At 35.7% G+C, this 18,484-nt stretch overlaps 1 protein-coding gene across 1 annotated transcript in view; it reads right to left on the bottom strand.

Annotated features, from left to right (window-relative positions):
• The window catches only part of LOC145687825 (uncharacterized), a 27,043-nt gene extending 8,559 nt beyond the window's left edge, over nucleotides 1-18,484 (bottom strand). The window contains exons 1-5 of the mRNA XM_081761275.1: nucleotides 18,295-18,484; nucleotides 17,074-17,184; nucleotides 14,933-15,040; nucleotides 8,691-8,851; nucleotides 3,460-3,621 (exon numbers count right to left, since the gene is read on the bottom strand). Coding sequence (XP_081617401.1) covers nucleotides 3,460-3,621; nucleotides 8,691-8,851; nucleotides 14,933-15,040; nucleotides 17,074-17,184; nucleotides 18,295-18,447 — 695 coding nt within the window. The 5' untranslated portion in view covers nucleotides 18,448-18,484. The remainder of the gene's footprint in view (nucleotides 1-3,459; nucleotides 3,622-8,690; nucleotides 8,852-14,932; nucleotides 15,041-17,073; nucleotides 17,185-18,294) is intronic.

Genomic DNA, 18,484 nt, shown 5'->3' with positions numbered 1-18,484 from the left:
TTCCTGTTTAGTGATTAACAATTATCAGTTCTTAAAAAAAAAAAAAAAAAAAAAATATTTGCTTGCTCGTAAACAAGATACTTCAGAAATTTGGATTGGAATATTTAAATACTTTTAGTGACTTTCTTTTAGTACCTGAGTTGCACACGAGAATTATATTAAAGCTTCCAGCGAACATAAGTTTGATACATTTTTGAACAATAGCATGTTCATTAAAGCTCCTACTAATTGTTAGAATAAATCCAAAATTTTTGTTAATTTATTATGCTATCAATATGAGTTTCAAATGTAAATTTTGTTTCATATATTACCAGTGGCGTATTTACGATTTTGTTTCGGGGGGCTATGCACAACACGGAAAGCAGTGGAAAATTACTCACCTGAGTTTGAGAATTAAATATATTTTAATCGATTGTTTACTAATATACTAGGAAAAAACGTGTGGAGGATCTTACCGACCCACCCCCAGGGAAATCTGAAATGACTCTCCTGCAAAACAGAAGTTGACTATTTGTAATCTCATTTCAACGTAACTGATTTCATTTTAGAAAAAAGAAAAAATGGGAATATTCAGTTTTATCTGTGTACATTTTTACCTGAAAGAAAATGTTGAGTCAAGTTAAAGCTGAAGTACTGATTCCAGTTTTAATGGCAAAAATTGCAGACTTGTGAATCTTACGTGATATGATACAAACAAAAATTTAACAGTGAAACTAACCTTTTATTTTATTCATAGAAGAAAAAATGAAGCATCCTCTTAGCCTACGTAGTTTCCCGGTCTACTTATTCCCCATATTGATTTTCTTTAATTCAAACATTTACCTTTCTTTATGAGTAAAAAATGTAAATATTCTTTTGCTATAATAACTAAAATCTCGTTATGTTGATATCCGTGCAAGTTGATGTGGAGCACCAGTTTCGCTTACCAGCTCCTCTTAGTTTTGGTTGACGGCCGACTTCAATCATAACTACCAACGGTCGAAAGTATGATGGGTGAAACGAAAGAAAGTAACAACTAAGAAAAAGAAACAGAAGAGTAGAATGGACGAAAGAAAGAAAAAAAGAACGCAGTTCTTACATGGAATGAAATTTGACAAATTCAGCATTATTTCTGAACAAAAAGCATAAGAAAATGGAAAATCAATGAAATTCTTAATAATGGTAAGAAGGATTAGTGTCGTAGATGGAATGCAAAAAGTTAACAAATTTATTTTGGGGGGACTTGACCCCGATAGCCCCCCTAAATACGCCACTGCATATTACACTTAAATCATTCATAGTAATTACAATTGGTCGTTCAGTTTCGTTTATTTTATATTGAAATTGTACTGTTTTCTTATGATTCGCAAAACACATAATATTTCATTTATTAATATTTACATCCAGTTGTTATCTTGACACCACTTGACTGCATTCATATCATGTTGAAGCTCATTGCAGTCATTTATTGATGTGATACACTGTCTGAACTTTGGCGAAGTCACTCCCAAATTATGTGTTCCCGATTCATGATTTACGGTTGAGTTTTAATATGTATTAAGTAATTTGTTTTTTCCACGTCCGCTTGTACATGTCTTTCTTCCAATCACGTGTTCACCTGTTCATATTTTACTTCAAATCTTCTTCTCCTCAATAATCCTTGTAAATTTTATTGCTGTCTCTTTCCTATTCATTTCTGTAATAGTCATTACTTATAGAACTCCTCTAATACTACAAATACTCCCACTTTTGTAAACTGAAGCATTAAGTTACTTAAACATATTTAAAAAAGTAAGTTTCATTTCGCAGTGTGAAGCTATGGTAGACTTTCGAACTATGTAAAATCAATACTGAATCTTGAAGTAGTATATCTATAACTATTGGTTCAATAGATTAATAAGACCAAAGATAAAAGCTGTTTTTCAGACGCTAAATTCATATCAAAAAAGCCATTACTTTTTGTTCTATGGTGATAAAAGTTGAAACCAAAAATACTTAATCTAAACTATTTTCGGCTTGACTAGAGGGTTGGAAGCTACTCTTTGGAAGCTCAACGAACTGCAAAAAGTTGTATCTCGATATCTCTTGTAATTTTTGCTGTACGGAAATCAATATTGACATCGGAAGAAGTAGTAAACTTGACCTACCCTTGTCTTTGATAGTGCTGTAGGTTTTGGGTGGTCTGTATTCTTGACACGCTGAATCCATTAAAAAAAAAAAAAAAATATTTATCTAATACCATTTTTGTTCTATATCGAGATGTAGTGAGACTAGAAATGGCTAATTTGAACCACTTATGGCTTGAATAGAGGGTTAACGATGGAGATTAAACCTATTCTTGGAACGATGAATCGATTGCAAAACCACATCTCGATATCGCCCACTACTTTTATTCTGTGGAAATTAGTATTGAAATCGGAATTAATAGCAAATTTGAACAACTTCCGGTTTGATATTGTTGCGGGTTATGAACATTAACTCTCTTGAGGCAGAAAACCGCTTGTTGCTATGTATTACCATTTTTGTCCTATGACGATAAGTATTGAGGGCGGAAATTGTTAATATCAACTACTCCTGATTTGTATAGAGGTTAACGGAGAAGATGAAACCTACTCTTGGGACAATGAATCGATTGCAAAAAACCGCATCTCGATATTTTTCACCGTTTTTGCTCTGTGGAAATCAGTACTGAAACCGGAATTGGTAGTGAATTTGAACCACTTTCACTTTTAGAAGAATGTTACAGATGATCTTGGTATGTTGCCTTCAGACGCTGAATCGTTTGTAAAAGGAACAACTGTCTACGACGATACGATGGTTGTTCTACGACGATAAATATTGAAACTGTAAATGGCTAATTTGAACTACTTCTGGTTTGAACAGAGGGCGAACGGAGGAGATGAAATGAAATCTTTGAGTTTACGTCCCACGGTTATGCCGGTTAGGCTAAAGGAGACGATGATGATGAGTAATGAATGAAATGGTGGAATGAAGAAAGTGGGAGGAAACGGGAGAACCCCGAGAAAACCCACGCACACGGTGTTTGTCCACCACAAAGTTCCCTTGGCGGGGGCTGGGATCGAACTCGGGACCCCAAGCACCAGAGGTGAACGCTCTACTACTGAGCCACCGCGGCCCCTGAACGGAGGAGATGTATCATGTTCTATGGACGCTGAATCGACTGCAAAAAAAAAAAAAAAAAAAAAAAAAAAAAAAAAAAAAAACTTCTCGATATATTTTACCGTTTTCTGCTCTGATACCAGTCGACTGACGGACGGACAAATCCGCTCTATAAGATTTCCGAGACTTATGCATAGCAATAGTTTGAAAGGCTAAGAAACAGCTTTGTGTTATAACAATAACTTCTCTAAATCAGGCATTGAAATTATTTCTAGATCAGAATTATTTCATCTGTTTGTTGTTTTGGTAGAAATTGTTGTTGAAAATTATAGAAAATAAGTGATATAAAGGAAAACTTACGCCTGGAGCATGTCAAAGTATTCCCTACTCCACTTCTCTCTACTAATGGCTTGAACCATATTCCAAATATCCATATCAGTATCAAAGTCAAACACTGGTAAATTCGACTCCCAAAATACATCAAGACAAACAGCAAACATCTTCTTTGGATCGTCATATGATCTACAATTAGTAATTCAGCGCCACGTAAGATCTCAATAATATATTTTGAAAGTACTACTCAAATATCAAATCTATCGTAGTTTAATTGTTGTTAGTACAATTGTTCTTAGTAATTTAACCACTGCACAAAATCATGATTGCGAATGATATACTCTTTTTCTAATACAATTTTTAGGGACTTTACCATACCATAACAAATTACAAGTGACTAGTATAAGCTAGTCAAAGTGTCTTACAACATATAGAAAATGAATGCTTTTACATATCTTGCGTTAATTGTTTTTATTTCCTTATACATATATCACTTCCTGTATACTGGAATCACCAGAGGAATTAGCCCTTGAAAGCAAATCGAGTTGTAATTACATGCATGCTTGCCTTGTTTATCTTTTTCCATGTATTTAATGTGTGCAAGTTTTCAATGTTCACTGAAAAATTCTTAAAAACTTTTTACAGACAATTATAAAAATGTATTCACAGTTCTTTATATGAGAAATGTACGAAAATTGAATTAACAGTCAACTAAAAATACTTAAAAAATGTACTTTAGGAAAAATACTTAAACATGAACATAATCCCGCCCTCTGGCGTTTGTTAAGTGATGACTTAAAACTAAGTATGAAGGCAGTACTTCTCCATATTAGCTATGTTCACTAACCTGTTCCTGGAGCATATGCTACTCAAACGAAACAAAGGTATGAAGTTACAAGTACTATACTGAACTACTCGTACATCGAATACAATAAATTCAAATGGAACGTGTGCTATTGCCATTTTTACAAGAAAAGGATATGTCAAGTACTGCTTTTTTCTACGTGTGTGGGCAGCTACAAAACAAACCAGTACGTCCGTAAATACTGTCTCCAAAGACAATATTTCATTCTTGGCACCAAGAACATTTCCCTTAAACCAAATGCGAATCCTCAATATCTCTTTCTGCCACCATTTGTTTGATTTCAGTTTGGTTTGAAGGTTTTTGTTAAAGTATTGTACTAAACAGAAAAAAATGGACAAAAGAAAATGGACATGAGATTTGGAACATGGAATATTAGAAGTCTTTATAGGGCAGGCGCGTTAAAATCTGTAACGAGTGAGTTAGAGAAATACAGGATGGACTTAGTAGGAGTTCAGGAAGTTAGGTGGGAAGGAAATGGATCTGAGAATTCCGGAAATTTTACGTTCTTTTACGGGGAAGGAAATAAAAGTCACCAGTTAGGAACAGGGCTTTTCGTTCACAAACGAATATTACCAGCAATTAAACGGGTTGAATTTGTTACTGACAGACTTTCTTTTATTACTCTTAAGGGACGGTGGTGTGATATTATTGTTTTAAATGTACATGCTCCAACTGAAGATAAGGGTGACGATATAAAAGATAGTTTTTACGAAGAAGTGGAACGGATATTTGACCAACTCCCGCGATATCATATGAAGATTCTATTAGGGGATTTCAATGCGAAGGTAGGACGAGAGGATATTTTCAAACCGATTATAGGGAACGAAAGTTTGCATAAGGAAAGTAATGACAACGGTGTTAGACTCGTGAACTTTGCAACATCCAAACACCTAATCGTGAAGAGTACAAAATTCCCACATCGCGACATTCATAAATACACTTGGACATCACCAGACGGAAAAACACATAATCAAATTGATCACGTTTTAGTAGATAGAAGAAGACAATCTAGAATAATTGACGTCCGGTCGTTTAGAGGGGCTGATTGTGACACTGATCACTACCTGGTAGCAGCGATAATACGGGAGAGATTATCGTTGAATAAAGGTAATACTCAATGTCCGAAAACGGAGAGATTTAATTTAAAGAAATTAGAAGAGAGCCAGGTAAGAGAGGAATACCAGATTGAAGTTTCGAATAGATTCGCGGTTTTAGAAGACTCGGAGTGCACTAGTGTTGAGGATACTTGGATTGAAATTAGAGATAGCATTAAAAGTTCAGCAATAGAAAAACTGGGACACGCGGAAATACGTAGGAACAAACCATGGTTCGACCAAGAATGCATTAAACTAGTAGAGAAGAGAAAACAGGCAAAATTACGGTGGCTACAAAATCCGAATGAAATAACTACACAAAATTTCGCAGATATCAGGCGGGAAACTTCCAAAACTTTTAGAACAAAGAGACGGGATTTTTTGAAAGCTAAAATTAAGGAACTTGAAGATAATAGTAAAAATAAAAATATTCGGGACATGTATAAGGGGATCAGCAAATTTAAGAAAGGCTATCAACCTCGTGCTTATATATTAAAGAAATCTGACGGAACAGTTCTCACTGATACGGATAGCCTCTTAAATAGATGGAAAGATTTCTTTGACGATTTGCTGAACACGCAGTCAAAAACTAATGTGCGTGGAGAAAAGGAGATACACACCGCAGAACCGTATATTCCAGAACCCAATCGAATAGAAGTGGAAGCCGCTATAAAGAAATTAAAGAAACACAAATCTCCGGGTGTAGATGAAATTCCGGCTGAGTTAATTTTAGCTGGAGGCGAAAAATTGTGGAACAAGATACACAAACTCATTCTCCTTATCTGGAACAAGGAAGAATTGCCACAAGAGTGGAAAGAGTCAATCATTGTTCCAATTCACAAGAAAGGCGACAAAACTGATTGTAATAATTATCGAGGCATTTCTCTTCTGTCAACATCCTATAAAATCCTTTCAAATATTCTGTTAACAAGACTGACCCCATACGCAGATGAAATTATTGGAGATTATCAGTGCGGATTTAGACGAAATCGATCAACTATCGACCAAATATTTACCATTCGCCAAATACTCGAAAAGAAGTGGGAATACAATACCCCGGTACATCAACTATTTATTGATTTTAGAAAGGCTTACGACTCGGTTAGGAGAGAAACATTATACAACGTTCTTACAGAGCTTGGAATACCGAGAAAGCTAATTAGATTAATTAAGATATGTTTAAGTGAATCCCAAAGTAAAGTCCGGGTAGGAAAATTTTTGTCCACGAGCTTCCACGTCGAAAATGGCCTGAAACAAGGAGATGCGTTGTCGCCATTATTATTTAACTTTGTGCTGGAATACGCCATAAGGAAAATCAAAGATAGCAACCAGGGCCTAGAGTTGAACGGCATTCACCAGGTTATGGCATATGCTGATGATGTAAATTTAATAGGGGATGATAGGAGAACAGTAGAAATAAATGCAGAGATATTATTAAACGCTTGCAGGGACATGGGTTTAGAAGTAAATGCAGAGAAAACTAAATACATGGAAGTGCGTCGGGACCGTAATACGGCAAATTGTGGAGGCGTTAAAATATTAAATAATACTTTTGATAAAGTGGATACTTTCAAATATTTAGGATCAATATTAACAGAGGAAAATCATATTCACGGAGAAATTAAATGTCGACTAAAAGCAGGGAATTCGTGTTACTATTCGGTTCAAAATCTCTTGTCGTCGCGAATTCTGTCGATGAATTTGAAGCTTAAAATATATAAAACGATAATCATGCCTGTTGTTCTGTATGGTTGCGAAACATGGTCGCTTACTCTGAGGGAAGAACATAGACTGAAAGTATTTGAGAACAGGATCCTGAGAAGAATATTCGGACCCAAGAGGAACGAGAGTGGGGAATGGCGGAAGCTTCATAACGAGGAACTACATAGTTTATACGGTTTACCCAACATTGTTAGGGTCGTCAAGTCTAGGAGGCTTAGGTGGGCAGGTCATGTAGCTAGAATGGAAGAAAGTAGAAACGCTTTCAAAGTCTTGACTGGTAGACCCATAGGAAAACGACCATTAGGAAGGCCTAGGCGCAGATGGGAGGATAATATTAAGATGGATCTCGCAGAGATAGGAATACAAAGTAGAAACTGGATCCAATTAGCTAAGGATAGAAGTCAGTGGAGAGCTTTTGTGAACGCGGCACTGAACCTCCGGGTTCCATAGGCCATAGAGTTAGTTAGTTAGTTATTGTACTAAACAGAGAAGATGTAGTTCTTTAAAACCCCAAGGACACATTTCCAAGTTTAAATTAGTCAACAACTAAGGGAGTATTTGTTGGCCCACAGATCAAAGAAGTCATGCAGAGTCTTTCAAATTAAACTCTCTGAAATTTAGAAATTAGTCTTGAATGAAATTTAAATCGGTATTTTCATGTTTTCTTTGGTGTGCAAAAACTGAAAATTATGAAGCCATTGTTAGTTATATGATACAAAGTTTTCAACTCATAGGATGCAACATGCCATTTAAATTGCACTTTTTTCACACATATATGGACTTCTTTCCTTAAAACTGTGCATAATGATGAACGCGGAGAACGGTTTTATCAGGACATTGCCACATTTAAGAAGCGCTATAATGAAAATGAACCGAAAGTATGCTCACTGAGTATTGCTAGTCTATCATCAGGGACACGTCAGAGGATATCTAGAAGCGTAAACGAACAAATAAAGTATTTTAAAGTGTCTTTCTACAAAACTAAATATTAGAATAATATGCCTTGATAGCCTGCATTAGATACGAAATATATGTTAAATGAAATATATGTTATAAAATATATACTCAGTGAAAAAATTCCTTTCCTTTGATGAAATTAGTTTCGTAAATAACTTCAGAATGGAAGGAAAATTTGAGTACAGTTTGCAGTAAATTAAAAAGAATGTAATCTTCTGAACATTATCATTACCATTATTAACAAAATACCAGCAATACCACATTAATTCCCAAAATAAATTTTACCAAACGGAAAGAACTTTTATTGCTGACTGTATATTGCATATAATATATAGTGGTTTGTCCAACGAAAACGTATTGTGATGGAACATTTTGATTTTCGCCTCTGAATTCAGTACCTGTGATGTAGTTAAAACCACATAATTTCATTTACAAAACAAAAAAAAAAAAAAAAAAAAAAAGTTTAAATTTGTTCTACAGTGTAATCAAACCAGAAAACATTGACAACATGACTGAACTCTCTACAGCTGAGTCATTGTGCCCTTGTTAATAATGGGCAACTAATGAAGAAACCAGAATAGAGGAAAGAGATTTTTAAACTTTAGTTTACTAGTACGTACTTCATTTTCCCTTGATATGTTAATCTCCATTTCTTCATAGGAACAATGGGTGTGAAACTCAGTCCCTCAGCCGAATATACACCTTCGTTCCTTTCTTCCTCTGTTTGAAACAGCAGCGTATCTGGAAGTTTAGGCGACAGAAGAAGACCTATTTCTGGCACCTAAACAAGGGAAATAAATTACTCTCAGCAACTTGTTGGTGCATAGGGTTATTTTAAAACGTATCACATTTTTTAGATTTCATAAGAAAGATTTATATTATTCGACACATCTTTTAATGGCATACGGAGAAAATATAATTTATGAAATTAAGCTCTTCCAATCGCAGTATTAACTTACTTTCCTTCGCGGTTACAGCTGGACATGTCGGATTTCTTTGGATTTCAAATACTGCAACAATATTATTAACAATTTTTTACTAATATGTATATGTCGATATATGAATATATATATATATAGTATAGTATTGATATAATATTTACGAAAAGTTGAGGTAGTTGTCTGTATTCTCAAAAGAATGGACACTTCCTCATTTTCCTAAAAACTCTCTTGACCACTTTTAGTGTCCGAGAAGGGGGGTCGGAAATAACCTTAATTGTTCGTCACCGTCACAAAACTCTCTGAATCTTAGATGAATTTTATTAGTTTTAATGGATTTTTTTTCTGAATTATTGTATGGCAGAAAGTTTATCCACTTGAATAACATTCCTTGCGAAGTACAAAAAAGGAAATAAAAAAATCCCATGTTATAGGAAATGAAAACAACAACAAAATGTTAATATCTTGGAAGAATTATGCAACAGAAACTGTAACAAGATGAAACGCGCTGTTTGTTTTATCTTTCTTCTTTGTTTTTAGCACGAACTCCACTATTGCATTCTACTGGACAACAAGAACATTTAACGAAAGTTTTTAAAAATCGTAGTTTCTCTAGAATCCATTTAATTCATCCAATGTGAACCTGTAATAACTGGTTTGCAGGGATATTACAAACATGTATATAATGGAACATACAGGGTGTCTCAAAAGTCCCCTGACATAGGGTAACTCTGTCATTATCAGAGTTACAATAAAATGTAAGAGGGAAAACCGTCTTCAAATATGGTGTTTTCAATCTAAAGTGAAGGAATCTTTTAAATCGGACGAGCCGTCTGGGCTGCACATCCTTTATGCGCCCAATGTTAAATGAAAATGCAACGTTGAAATTTACCCGGACCCACAACATAACTGAATGAAGTTACTGTTTGAAATGAGGACTCGTCATCAACATATTAGCATAAAAGACAGTAACTTCATTTACTTATGTTGTGGATCCAGGTAAATGACAACGTTGCATTTTCATTTAACATTGGGCGCATAAAGAGTGTACAGCCCAAACGGTTCGTCCGATTTAAAGAAAAAATCCTTTAATTTAGATAGAAAACATCATATTTGAAGACGGTTTTCCCCCTTACATTTTGTTGTAACTCTGATAATAACAGAGTTACCCTATGTTAGGCGGACTTTTGAGACACCCTGTATATGGGAATATACAGCTATACCCACCTAATAGTTTCATAGTCAGCGTATATTCACCTTAAATTTGCGAAAGAATGGGCATATACCCACCAAAAATACATGTAAATCACTTATTATACATAAAATGGCCTATCCGGTTGCAATAATGTGAAGAGACTTTGGGGGAGATAGCAAAAATTTAGCTCAAATGTAGAAAAGACACTGTAGATTCTATATTCCAAAAGAAAATTGTCCTAAAATGGATGGAACATAGTAAAAAAAAAGTCACGTAACATGAACATTAAAGTCAATGGAAAATCAATCAGTGAAGAGAAAATGAAGTCGTGGAAAAGCAATGACAAAAATGAAGTCGTCCACATATCTCGAAAACTATAACAAGATGGCTAATTGAAAGCGTATTGCAAAGAAATAATGAAGAGCTTACCCTTTTAATCCCACTGTTCCCAAATGGGAACAATTTATTCAGTGGTGCCCCCCCCTCATGTCCATGACGCCCCCCCCCCTCAATTGCCTATCCGTAGGTGTTCTTCCATGAAAAAATATCTTTTCGGTTAATTTTTACACTCTCTCAAACATATTTATATAGATTTTAACCCCCCAAATATTTCAATGACGCAGTTTGCGTCATAGCCCCCCCTTGTGGGCACCCCTATCAATTTTTGTCTGTGGATTTTTTGTTGTGGATTTATTTCGTTTTTTACAATAAGGACCTGCTACCAGTCCATATGCTACTACTAAAATCCTCTTGAGCTCCTTTGTGGCTAAACGGTTAGCGTACGGGCCTTTGGCGTGGGAGACCCGGGTTCCATTCCTCGCGAAAGCTCATGTGTTCGGATTCCACGTTAATCGGTAGGACCACGTCTCATATAGCCTCGCTGCTGAAAGGGACGATAAACTAAAATCAACAAAATCAACAATACTAAAATCCTCAAAAGATATTAAATGAGGTCAGAATCAATAAGTTTAGAAGGAATTAAAAAATTCTGAAACAAAAGTAATTTGGGATTAAATGGGTTAAAAACTATGTAAAGCACGTAAGGTAAATATGGATAGAACATTGTCAAAATTCAAATTGTTTAAATAAAATCAATAATAATTATAAAGTATATGCACCTTCTTCGAATTACCCAGGGCGCCCCACGCGGATGTTACATATTTGAAATATCTCACATCTGGATTTGGAATCTCCAGACTCTCTTTAGCACGCAACGTGACGTTTGACAAGATCATGTGACACAATCTGGTCCTTATGGAAAACCGGGTAGGCCCTTTACACTACCATTTCATTTTAATGATTCATTTACTAAATGTAAAATTTATTTTTGTTTGTGAGAACTTTACCGTGTATGTTAGTGAATATTAATTCTTTATTGTGGCTTCTATAATTTTAGTAGTGTTTGACGGGAAGAGAAATTGTCGAAGCATAAAACAGAAAATGTGAAAAAGATCAAGTCATAGTTTTTGAGAAAAATAATTATTTTTGAAATTATAGTGTACGAGCATCACGTCACCTATTAAGATGAAATAATTTACTGAAGTATGCTATTATCAATCTCTTTAATACAGCAATAGCAAGATGATATAGACGCTATGGTTAATGAAATATAGTTCGAAATTTCAATAAACTCTAAAACTTTAGTATTGCTTTCACTATAACATATATCTAAAATAACATAGATCAATTAGTAGATCATACCAAATGAACATGCTCATCGGTAAATTTTGGTGCGTAATTTTCGACAAAATGGAGGGAAACTCATATGTCATTCGTTGTCAATGCTGTATGAAGTGTCCCTACATTTTGCTCCGGATAGGTGGTAACGCTATTCACCAAAATAAATGGAAGTTGTGCGAGTAATAAAAGACGCTGAAATAGGCAATTAGCTAACGAAGGAGCCTCAGGCTAGTTTTAGACGGAAGCATTTATCGTAGCAGGTGTGTTGCCAAAAATCTCCTATAATACTTTATGGCATCAAAAGTATATGGTGCTTTTACACGGTAGCATTTTGATAAGCATCTTCTCGTGACGTAGCAAACAAATCACTGGAGAAGAGTGCAATTGTGGCTCCGAAACTAAAGCATGAGGTAGCTAAAGATATAGTGGTTGTAACAACAGTTCTTGCCGGTTATATTAAAAAAAAAAAAAAAAAAAAAACGAAAACCACAAAGAAGTATGTGGGAAAGAACTGGTTGTTGCGGAGGGATGATAATATTTCAGTTCCTTAGCATCCCTACTCCAACTCATTTTCTTTAATACAATTCAAAACAAGAGCATTGGTATTTGGCACAAAATCTTTCTCTTCCTTTTAACACACCATGGCACTGCAATCGGACCAGAAATGCTGGAGAAAATGCTACGAAATAGAGCAGTTCTATCGACAAGAAATGCCATAGGATATTCCATGGCATGTGAAATGCTATAGCATTTGCTATTTTACACGGTAGGATTATAACCGCTACTAGGTTATAGAAGGATTTTTTGTGGACACTCTGTATATTTCGTAAAGACGGTGATCATTATTTTCGATTTATACTTTATTCTGCAACGCATATAAGTTCTTTCTTTGGTGGGAATTGCTTCTTTCCCACACAATTGGACAAAGAAGTCTTTCATCGATTTCTCATATTATATATATTTAAACATTGCTTTTGCTGAGAACATTTCAGCGAATGACTAACCATTTCAGTGTTTCTCCCTGACTTATTATATGCACAGTATATATTCTATAGTTATTGGGAACTGAATTAAGTGTTTTCTTTAATCACTTATGGAAACATTACAATAGATTAGAGAAATACGGGCTGACCAGATGTCCCAGTGGCCAAAGTGGCACCAGCCTCACAGTTTTTGCAGTTCCTTATCTGTACTTTCTCACGCCAGTGTTATAGCCGTGTCTAGTGCATTATAGGCAGTTGACTAAAATTAACATAAATTGTTTTCCGTATTCTGTTTGTATGTGCATACAGGTGAGTTAACTGAGTGATTTTTGAAATGATCTGCCAACCTTTTTTAGTTGATCATCGCAACCCGTACCTTGACCTTGGGTGCTCGAGGAGTTCGACTCCGGTGTTGTACGCAGCCACCACGCACGTTGCGTTGGGAATCAATCATTAAGTTGTGTTAAGGGGCACAAGTTATTAGCCGGTGAAGGACGTTTTATTACGGCTAGCCCCAACTAGTGAAGTCCCAGGTTCACAAACCTAGTGCGCTAAAAAGTTATACACGCGCCCTCCAATATCAGTATTCCACTGTGGAGACCTTCTTTTTGTTTGTTTGCTGAAGATTCATCTTTACGCTGCAGGACTGTTCAGCGTAACAACTGGATTCATCGTGGGACGATCCAGACAACTTTTCCCCAGTGCTAATCCCCCAAGTGTGTTAATGGTGTGAGAGAAGCATTTGTAGTGATATCTGAATCATAATCATATATATATATATAAAGGGCTATATTGCCCGAAAAGGGCAAAGCGTGATTTCAGCGACTAAAATTGTTATGCATCCTCAGTGTTCAGTGTTGTGTCCATTCCTCTTCGCTATTTTTTTTTAAATAGTGTTCTAATAAATAAGTATAGTGTTATTTAATCCAGTGTGTTTTTGTTGTTGGTATGAGTGATGTTTGTGTGCGTTATGGTCTGAATGACCGTCTGATCGTCCGTGAGGTTTTCGAGACGAGACACCCGAACCTCTCGGCTCCTAATGCTCATCCCATTATTGGGACCGACGAGCGATTTGGAAACAGTTTGTAACCTTTTCTTGGAGAGGTCCTTCATCGTCCTGTCCAGGTAAGTTAAAGTATCAGGAAGATACTTATTGGTAGTACCACGAGCCACGGACAGCGAACAGATTACACGGAGCGATTACACATAAATGGCCGCCCGAACAGCGACACGAACTCCTGATGATTACAAATAAATGGAAGCCCGAACAGCGACACGAACTCCAGGCGGTTACAAATAAATGTCCGCCCGAACAGCGACTCGAACTCAGGACGGTTACAGGATATCAATGATACGATTTTTGCAACGAGAAATGATTTCTTCTAAAACTAGCCTAAGTCTGTAAGAGTCTTCGCAACGTAAGGCAAATAATGAAGCAGCTAATTATAACAGCTATATCGTCTATCGCAAAATACCGTAAACAAAATTTGCGTTGCATTGACGCAAACAGCTACGGAACCAGCCTTGGAGATATCCGAGACAATTCCCAGAGGCCCCCAAAATGCGCTGCCATTACTCCCATAACTTTCCTTCACCTTTCGTTCATGTCCAAGAAACCGACTACTCTACAGGCAAATGTTACCTGGAAACCCGTTCGTACACTGTGGGTGGAGTGAAGGAGAATGTGCTGATAATTACACGATTCTTGCTGCAGTAAAGTAAGTAGAAAAGTGTTTTCTGCTGCGTTGCAATATCGAAGATCTCTCAAGGAAGTGAGACAGACTGCGTGCAAGATTCTAGCGGATATTGTAAATACGTAAATTTCTTAGAAGCTTATATCACTGAAAGAAGATACTAAAGTTTAAAATTATCAATATAAATTAGTTTATATTGTAACAACTTTATCTTGTAATATTCTAGAGCTACCGCCGGTAGACCCGGTCACCCACAACACAACACTGACTTAAAGAGATATTGAACTCAAAACAAATCAAACTCGGGGAAACATTGTTCCTTTACAAATTTCAAATATGACCAATATAAGAAATTCAAATGTAGAAGATTACCTTCAAATATAAGAATCCATTGACAACTCCATGAGGCCTTCGAGCTATTCCTGTTATTAACGAATATCCATGTTTATTGGACGAATTGAAATAAACAGCGTCAATTGCCTGGAAACAGACGAAATATGAGCCACTACTTTTTGACATAAATCTAAAACTTAACAGTGAGAGGACGGTTGTTGAAAAATAAACTTAAGTAAAGGATCCTCGGAATTGAACCGACTTCTGTTAAAAGGGCGTACGTAACATTTTCCACAATTTTAACTTTTTAAAGAAATGAATATTTTAAAGGTAGATGTAACAATTTGTGATAAAAGGACGTGTGTTTCTTGAAACGTGTTATAAGACATTTTTCTTTTTTTTCATAAACCAAACTGTCTTGTAAGAAAACAGTTTTGTCACTTCCCGACAATTTTTGTATTGCACGAACCCTTTTAACAGAAAGCAAATCAATTATATTTTGCTCTTGAAGTTGAATTCCAGGAATAAATTATATTCCATGTTGATATTTATAAGAAAGGGAAAATGTACTTTGTACATGGATGATAAAAATTAGAGTGTCGAATGGCTATTTTTTCTTGATTAGTAGACATCGATTAACATATTCATATCTTTCTCCTTATAATCATTACAGAATCACAAACAATTAGAATGAGAACACTATGAGATGCACAACTCATGAAACACAAAGTTATCTATGTGAGTATATTTCCGGAAATCTAAATTCTAATAATAACATGATTGCTAATATATATCGTGATTGTCTTATACAGCTCTTTAGATTATCATCACCATTGTTTTCTTGTGAGCCAAAAGACTTCGCTACTTATATTAAGTAAAAAGAATAAAATAAATTTACATGAAATATTAGCCAAGCTATCTTTCGGAAGAAAAATCAAATGCATAATTTTACTTGACATTTTTTATAATTCACTCCATAAAACTCCTAAAATTACAGTACAGTATGGAAAAGAAAAATACATTGATCAGCCAGACATTATAAACACCTATTGAATACCGTAAGATGGGGTTACTTTGTACAAGATGTAAGGAATTTTAAAGAAAGTCGAATGTAACTTACAAACGTAATGACTTAGAACACTGTATTTTAAACATATAAGGCCTTATGCAGAGTCGTCTGACATGTGATTAGTGCCGTACTGAAGAGTTCGACTAACATATGTTTCCTGCAGTAGTCAGACCTTTAGTATAACGCTAATCATACATTAAAATGACTCTGCATAAGGCCTATAATAGCTAGATATATAAGGAAAACATTCGTGCAACATTCAGTATGATTATGATTATTGAAATATAAACTTTGGTGCAAAGTAACCCTATATGTGAGGATACTTTGCACCACATACAGAAAAGTATGTTCAACATACAAACTTAATGTTTCTGTGCAATGTTTTCCCTTCAGTATTTATACATTTCACTTACTACACAAAACTGCATACAGTCTACAAACATTGACATTAGAGTGATGGCACCGGTATCAGTATGAATTATCGATATTTGTAAAGAAAATTATGTATTTTCTGGTACCGGCACAGGAACCGCATTCTGATATTTTAGCATGTGCCCGTAAAGATGCCAACTCAGGAAAAAAATCCCCGTGAACTGATTTGCCTTGGTTGCTCTTGAAGTCCATCAGCTTTGAAGGCCCATACCCAACAGTGTAGGGTAAACTGTGTGCCAAGACACACGTCTAATTTGCCCTGTATTAAAGCCTGCTGTTTGCCGCCTACTTTGTTTTATCAATCTGGCAAGCGGTGACGTCCGGCAGCTGTGCGATGCGTTGTGGTTTGACCACCCCTGTTCACTTTTGAAGGACATTTAGAAGGACAGCTCTTGAACATCGAACAAATCCTGCTATTTCCGAGATATTTGTTTAAAACCTCCTGGTCACTGTCAAAGTCCGATAGATTTTCGGTCTTTCGTATTACGCACACACACACACACACACACACACACACACAACCCACTTACTACCCGTCTGTTATCCTGGTCACCGTCTGGTGAGCAGCTATTCCGTGCCATGTAACCGTGACGTCAATCGGAGGAGTTCATTTCGAACGACCAAGAGTGTTCATAATGTTACGGCTGATCAGTGTATATCATTCAAATATTAATATTACCTTTGGATGATCAGAAAGTGGTTGCATGTAATCCATTTTTTCGATGGATTGATAAGATTTCACTCCGTATCCAGCTTGTTTAGCTTCTTCGTTTCTTCGCGAGAGTTTAATCTAGAATCAAAACATAAAGGGTCATTCAGTAATTTGGGGTGTATAAATACAAATAGAGAGACCTCCAACATTACAATTAACTGCATTGTTTAATTTTTTGCAAATATTTGATTTATTACAGAGATATCTACAAGCATTGTCCTGCATATCAAAATAAAGGATTTGATTGATATTACAAAACTTTTTGAAATTGTACGTCACAGGAAAATGCGAATTAATTTTGAGGTTGTCAGCTTCTGATTATTTCAAGTGACTGTAATCATCGTGTTACGAGGAGCCTGCGAGTGAGGTTAAATTTACATTGAAGTTGCATCACCCGATCGTGACGTAATGTAACGTGGTGTCATGACGGCGTGTCAGTTGTGAAGGAAAGGGTTTTTTTCTGTGAATTGTGGTAAAGGTGGAATAAAACAAGCCATGTGGGGTTTTTAACAACCTTCGCTCGCTGACACTCGCTCAGCTATGTTTCCTAGCGCACTCTCACTTTTTTCTCAATAAAGTTGTGTGTGCAAAGTGGACTAATACCACGTGACATTACGTCACGATCGGCTGGTGTAATTTCAAAGTAAATTCAACCTCAGCCGGTTCAAACTTCAGATCTTTAGAACTATCTACGAACCAAATAATAATAATATAATTTTAATATCCAAAAGGTTATTATTTTGAGATACTCTAGGGCTTTAGGGAAATAGGGTGCTAAATAAAAGAAATAGTGTGATGAATTTAAAGCATTATTAACAAACGATAAGATAAAAACATTAATAACAATTTTGTTATTAAGCTCATTTGTGGCTAAGCAATTAGCGTACGCGACTTTGGTGTGGGAGACCCGGGTTCGATTCCTGATGTGAGCTCATATGGTTCGGTTCCGCGTTAATCAGTAGGTCCCGTCTGATAGATACTCAACTGTGGACTGAATTCAACTTAAATTACAATCAATTAAAAATTGAAAGTAGCATTCAAGAAAATAATTTGCTTTTCTGCATTTATAATTCTTGGAAAATAAATAGTGCAAACAACTTTAAATTATTTCTGTGTGGTTATTGACAGTAGAAGTGTCTCTATTATAAGGTACCAATCAAAATGACGAAAATCACAGGATTAACCTACCTTTCGTATTTGGAGAATCATATACAACAGTGAGGCCTTCAAATAAAACCATCTTCGTGGTTTTAAGTAGACACTGGATGTAAAAGATTTTTCCACGCTAAAATATTTGATAAAGACAACCACTAAAGGAATTAGGAGAACATACGGAAGCATTTTGAGACGATACGCTTAACCAAAAATGAAATTACAA

Source organism: Thermobia domestica, chromosome 6 (assembly GCF_964235325.1).
Source record: "Thermobia domestica chromosome 6, izTheDome1.hap1.1, whole genome shotgun sequence".
NCBI classification, from domain to species: domain Eukaryota; kingdom Metazoa; phylum Arthropoda; class Insecta; order Zygentoma; family Lepismatidae; genus Thermobia; species Thermobia domestica.
The sequence above is the reverse complement of the archived record's forward strand: the minus strand, read 5'-3'. Positions and strand labels throughout refer to the sequence as shown.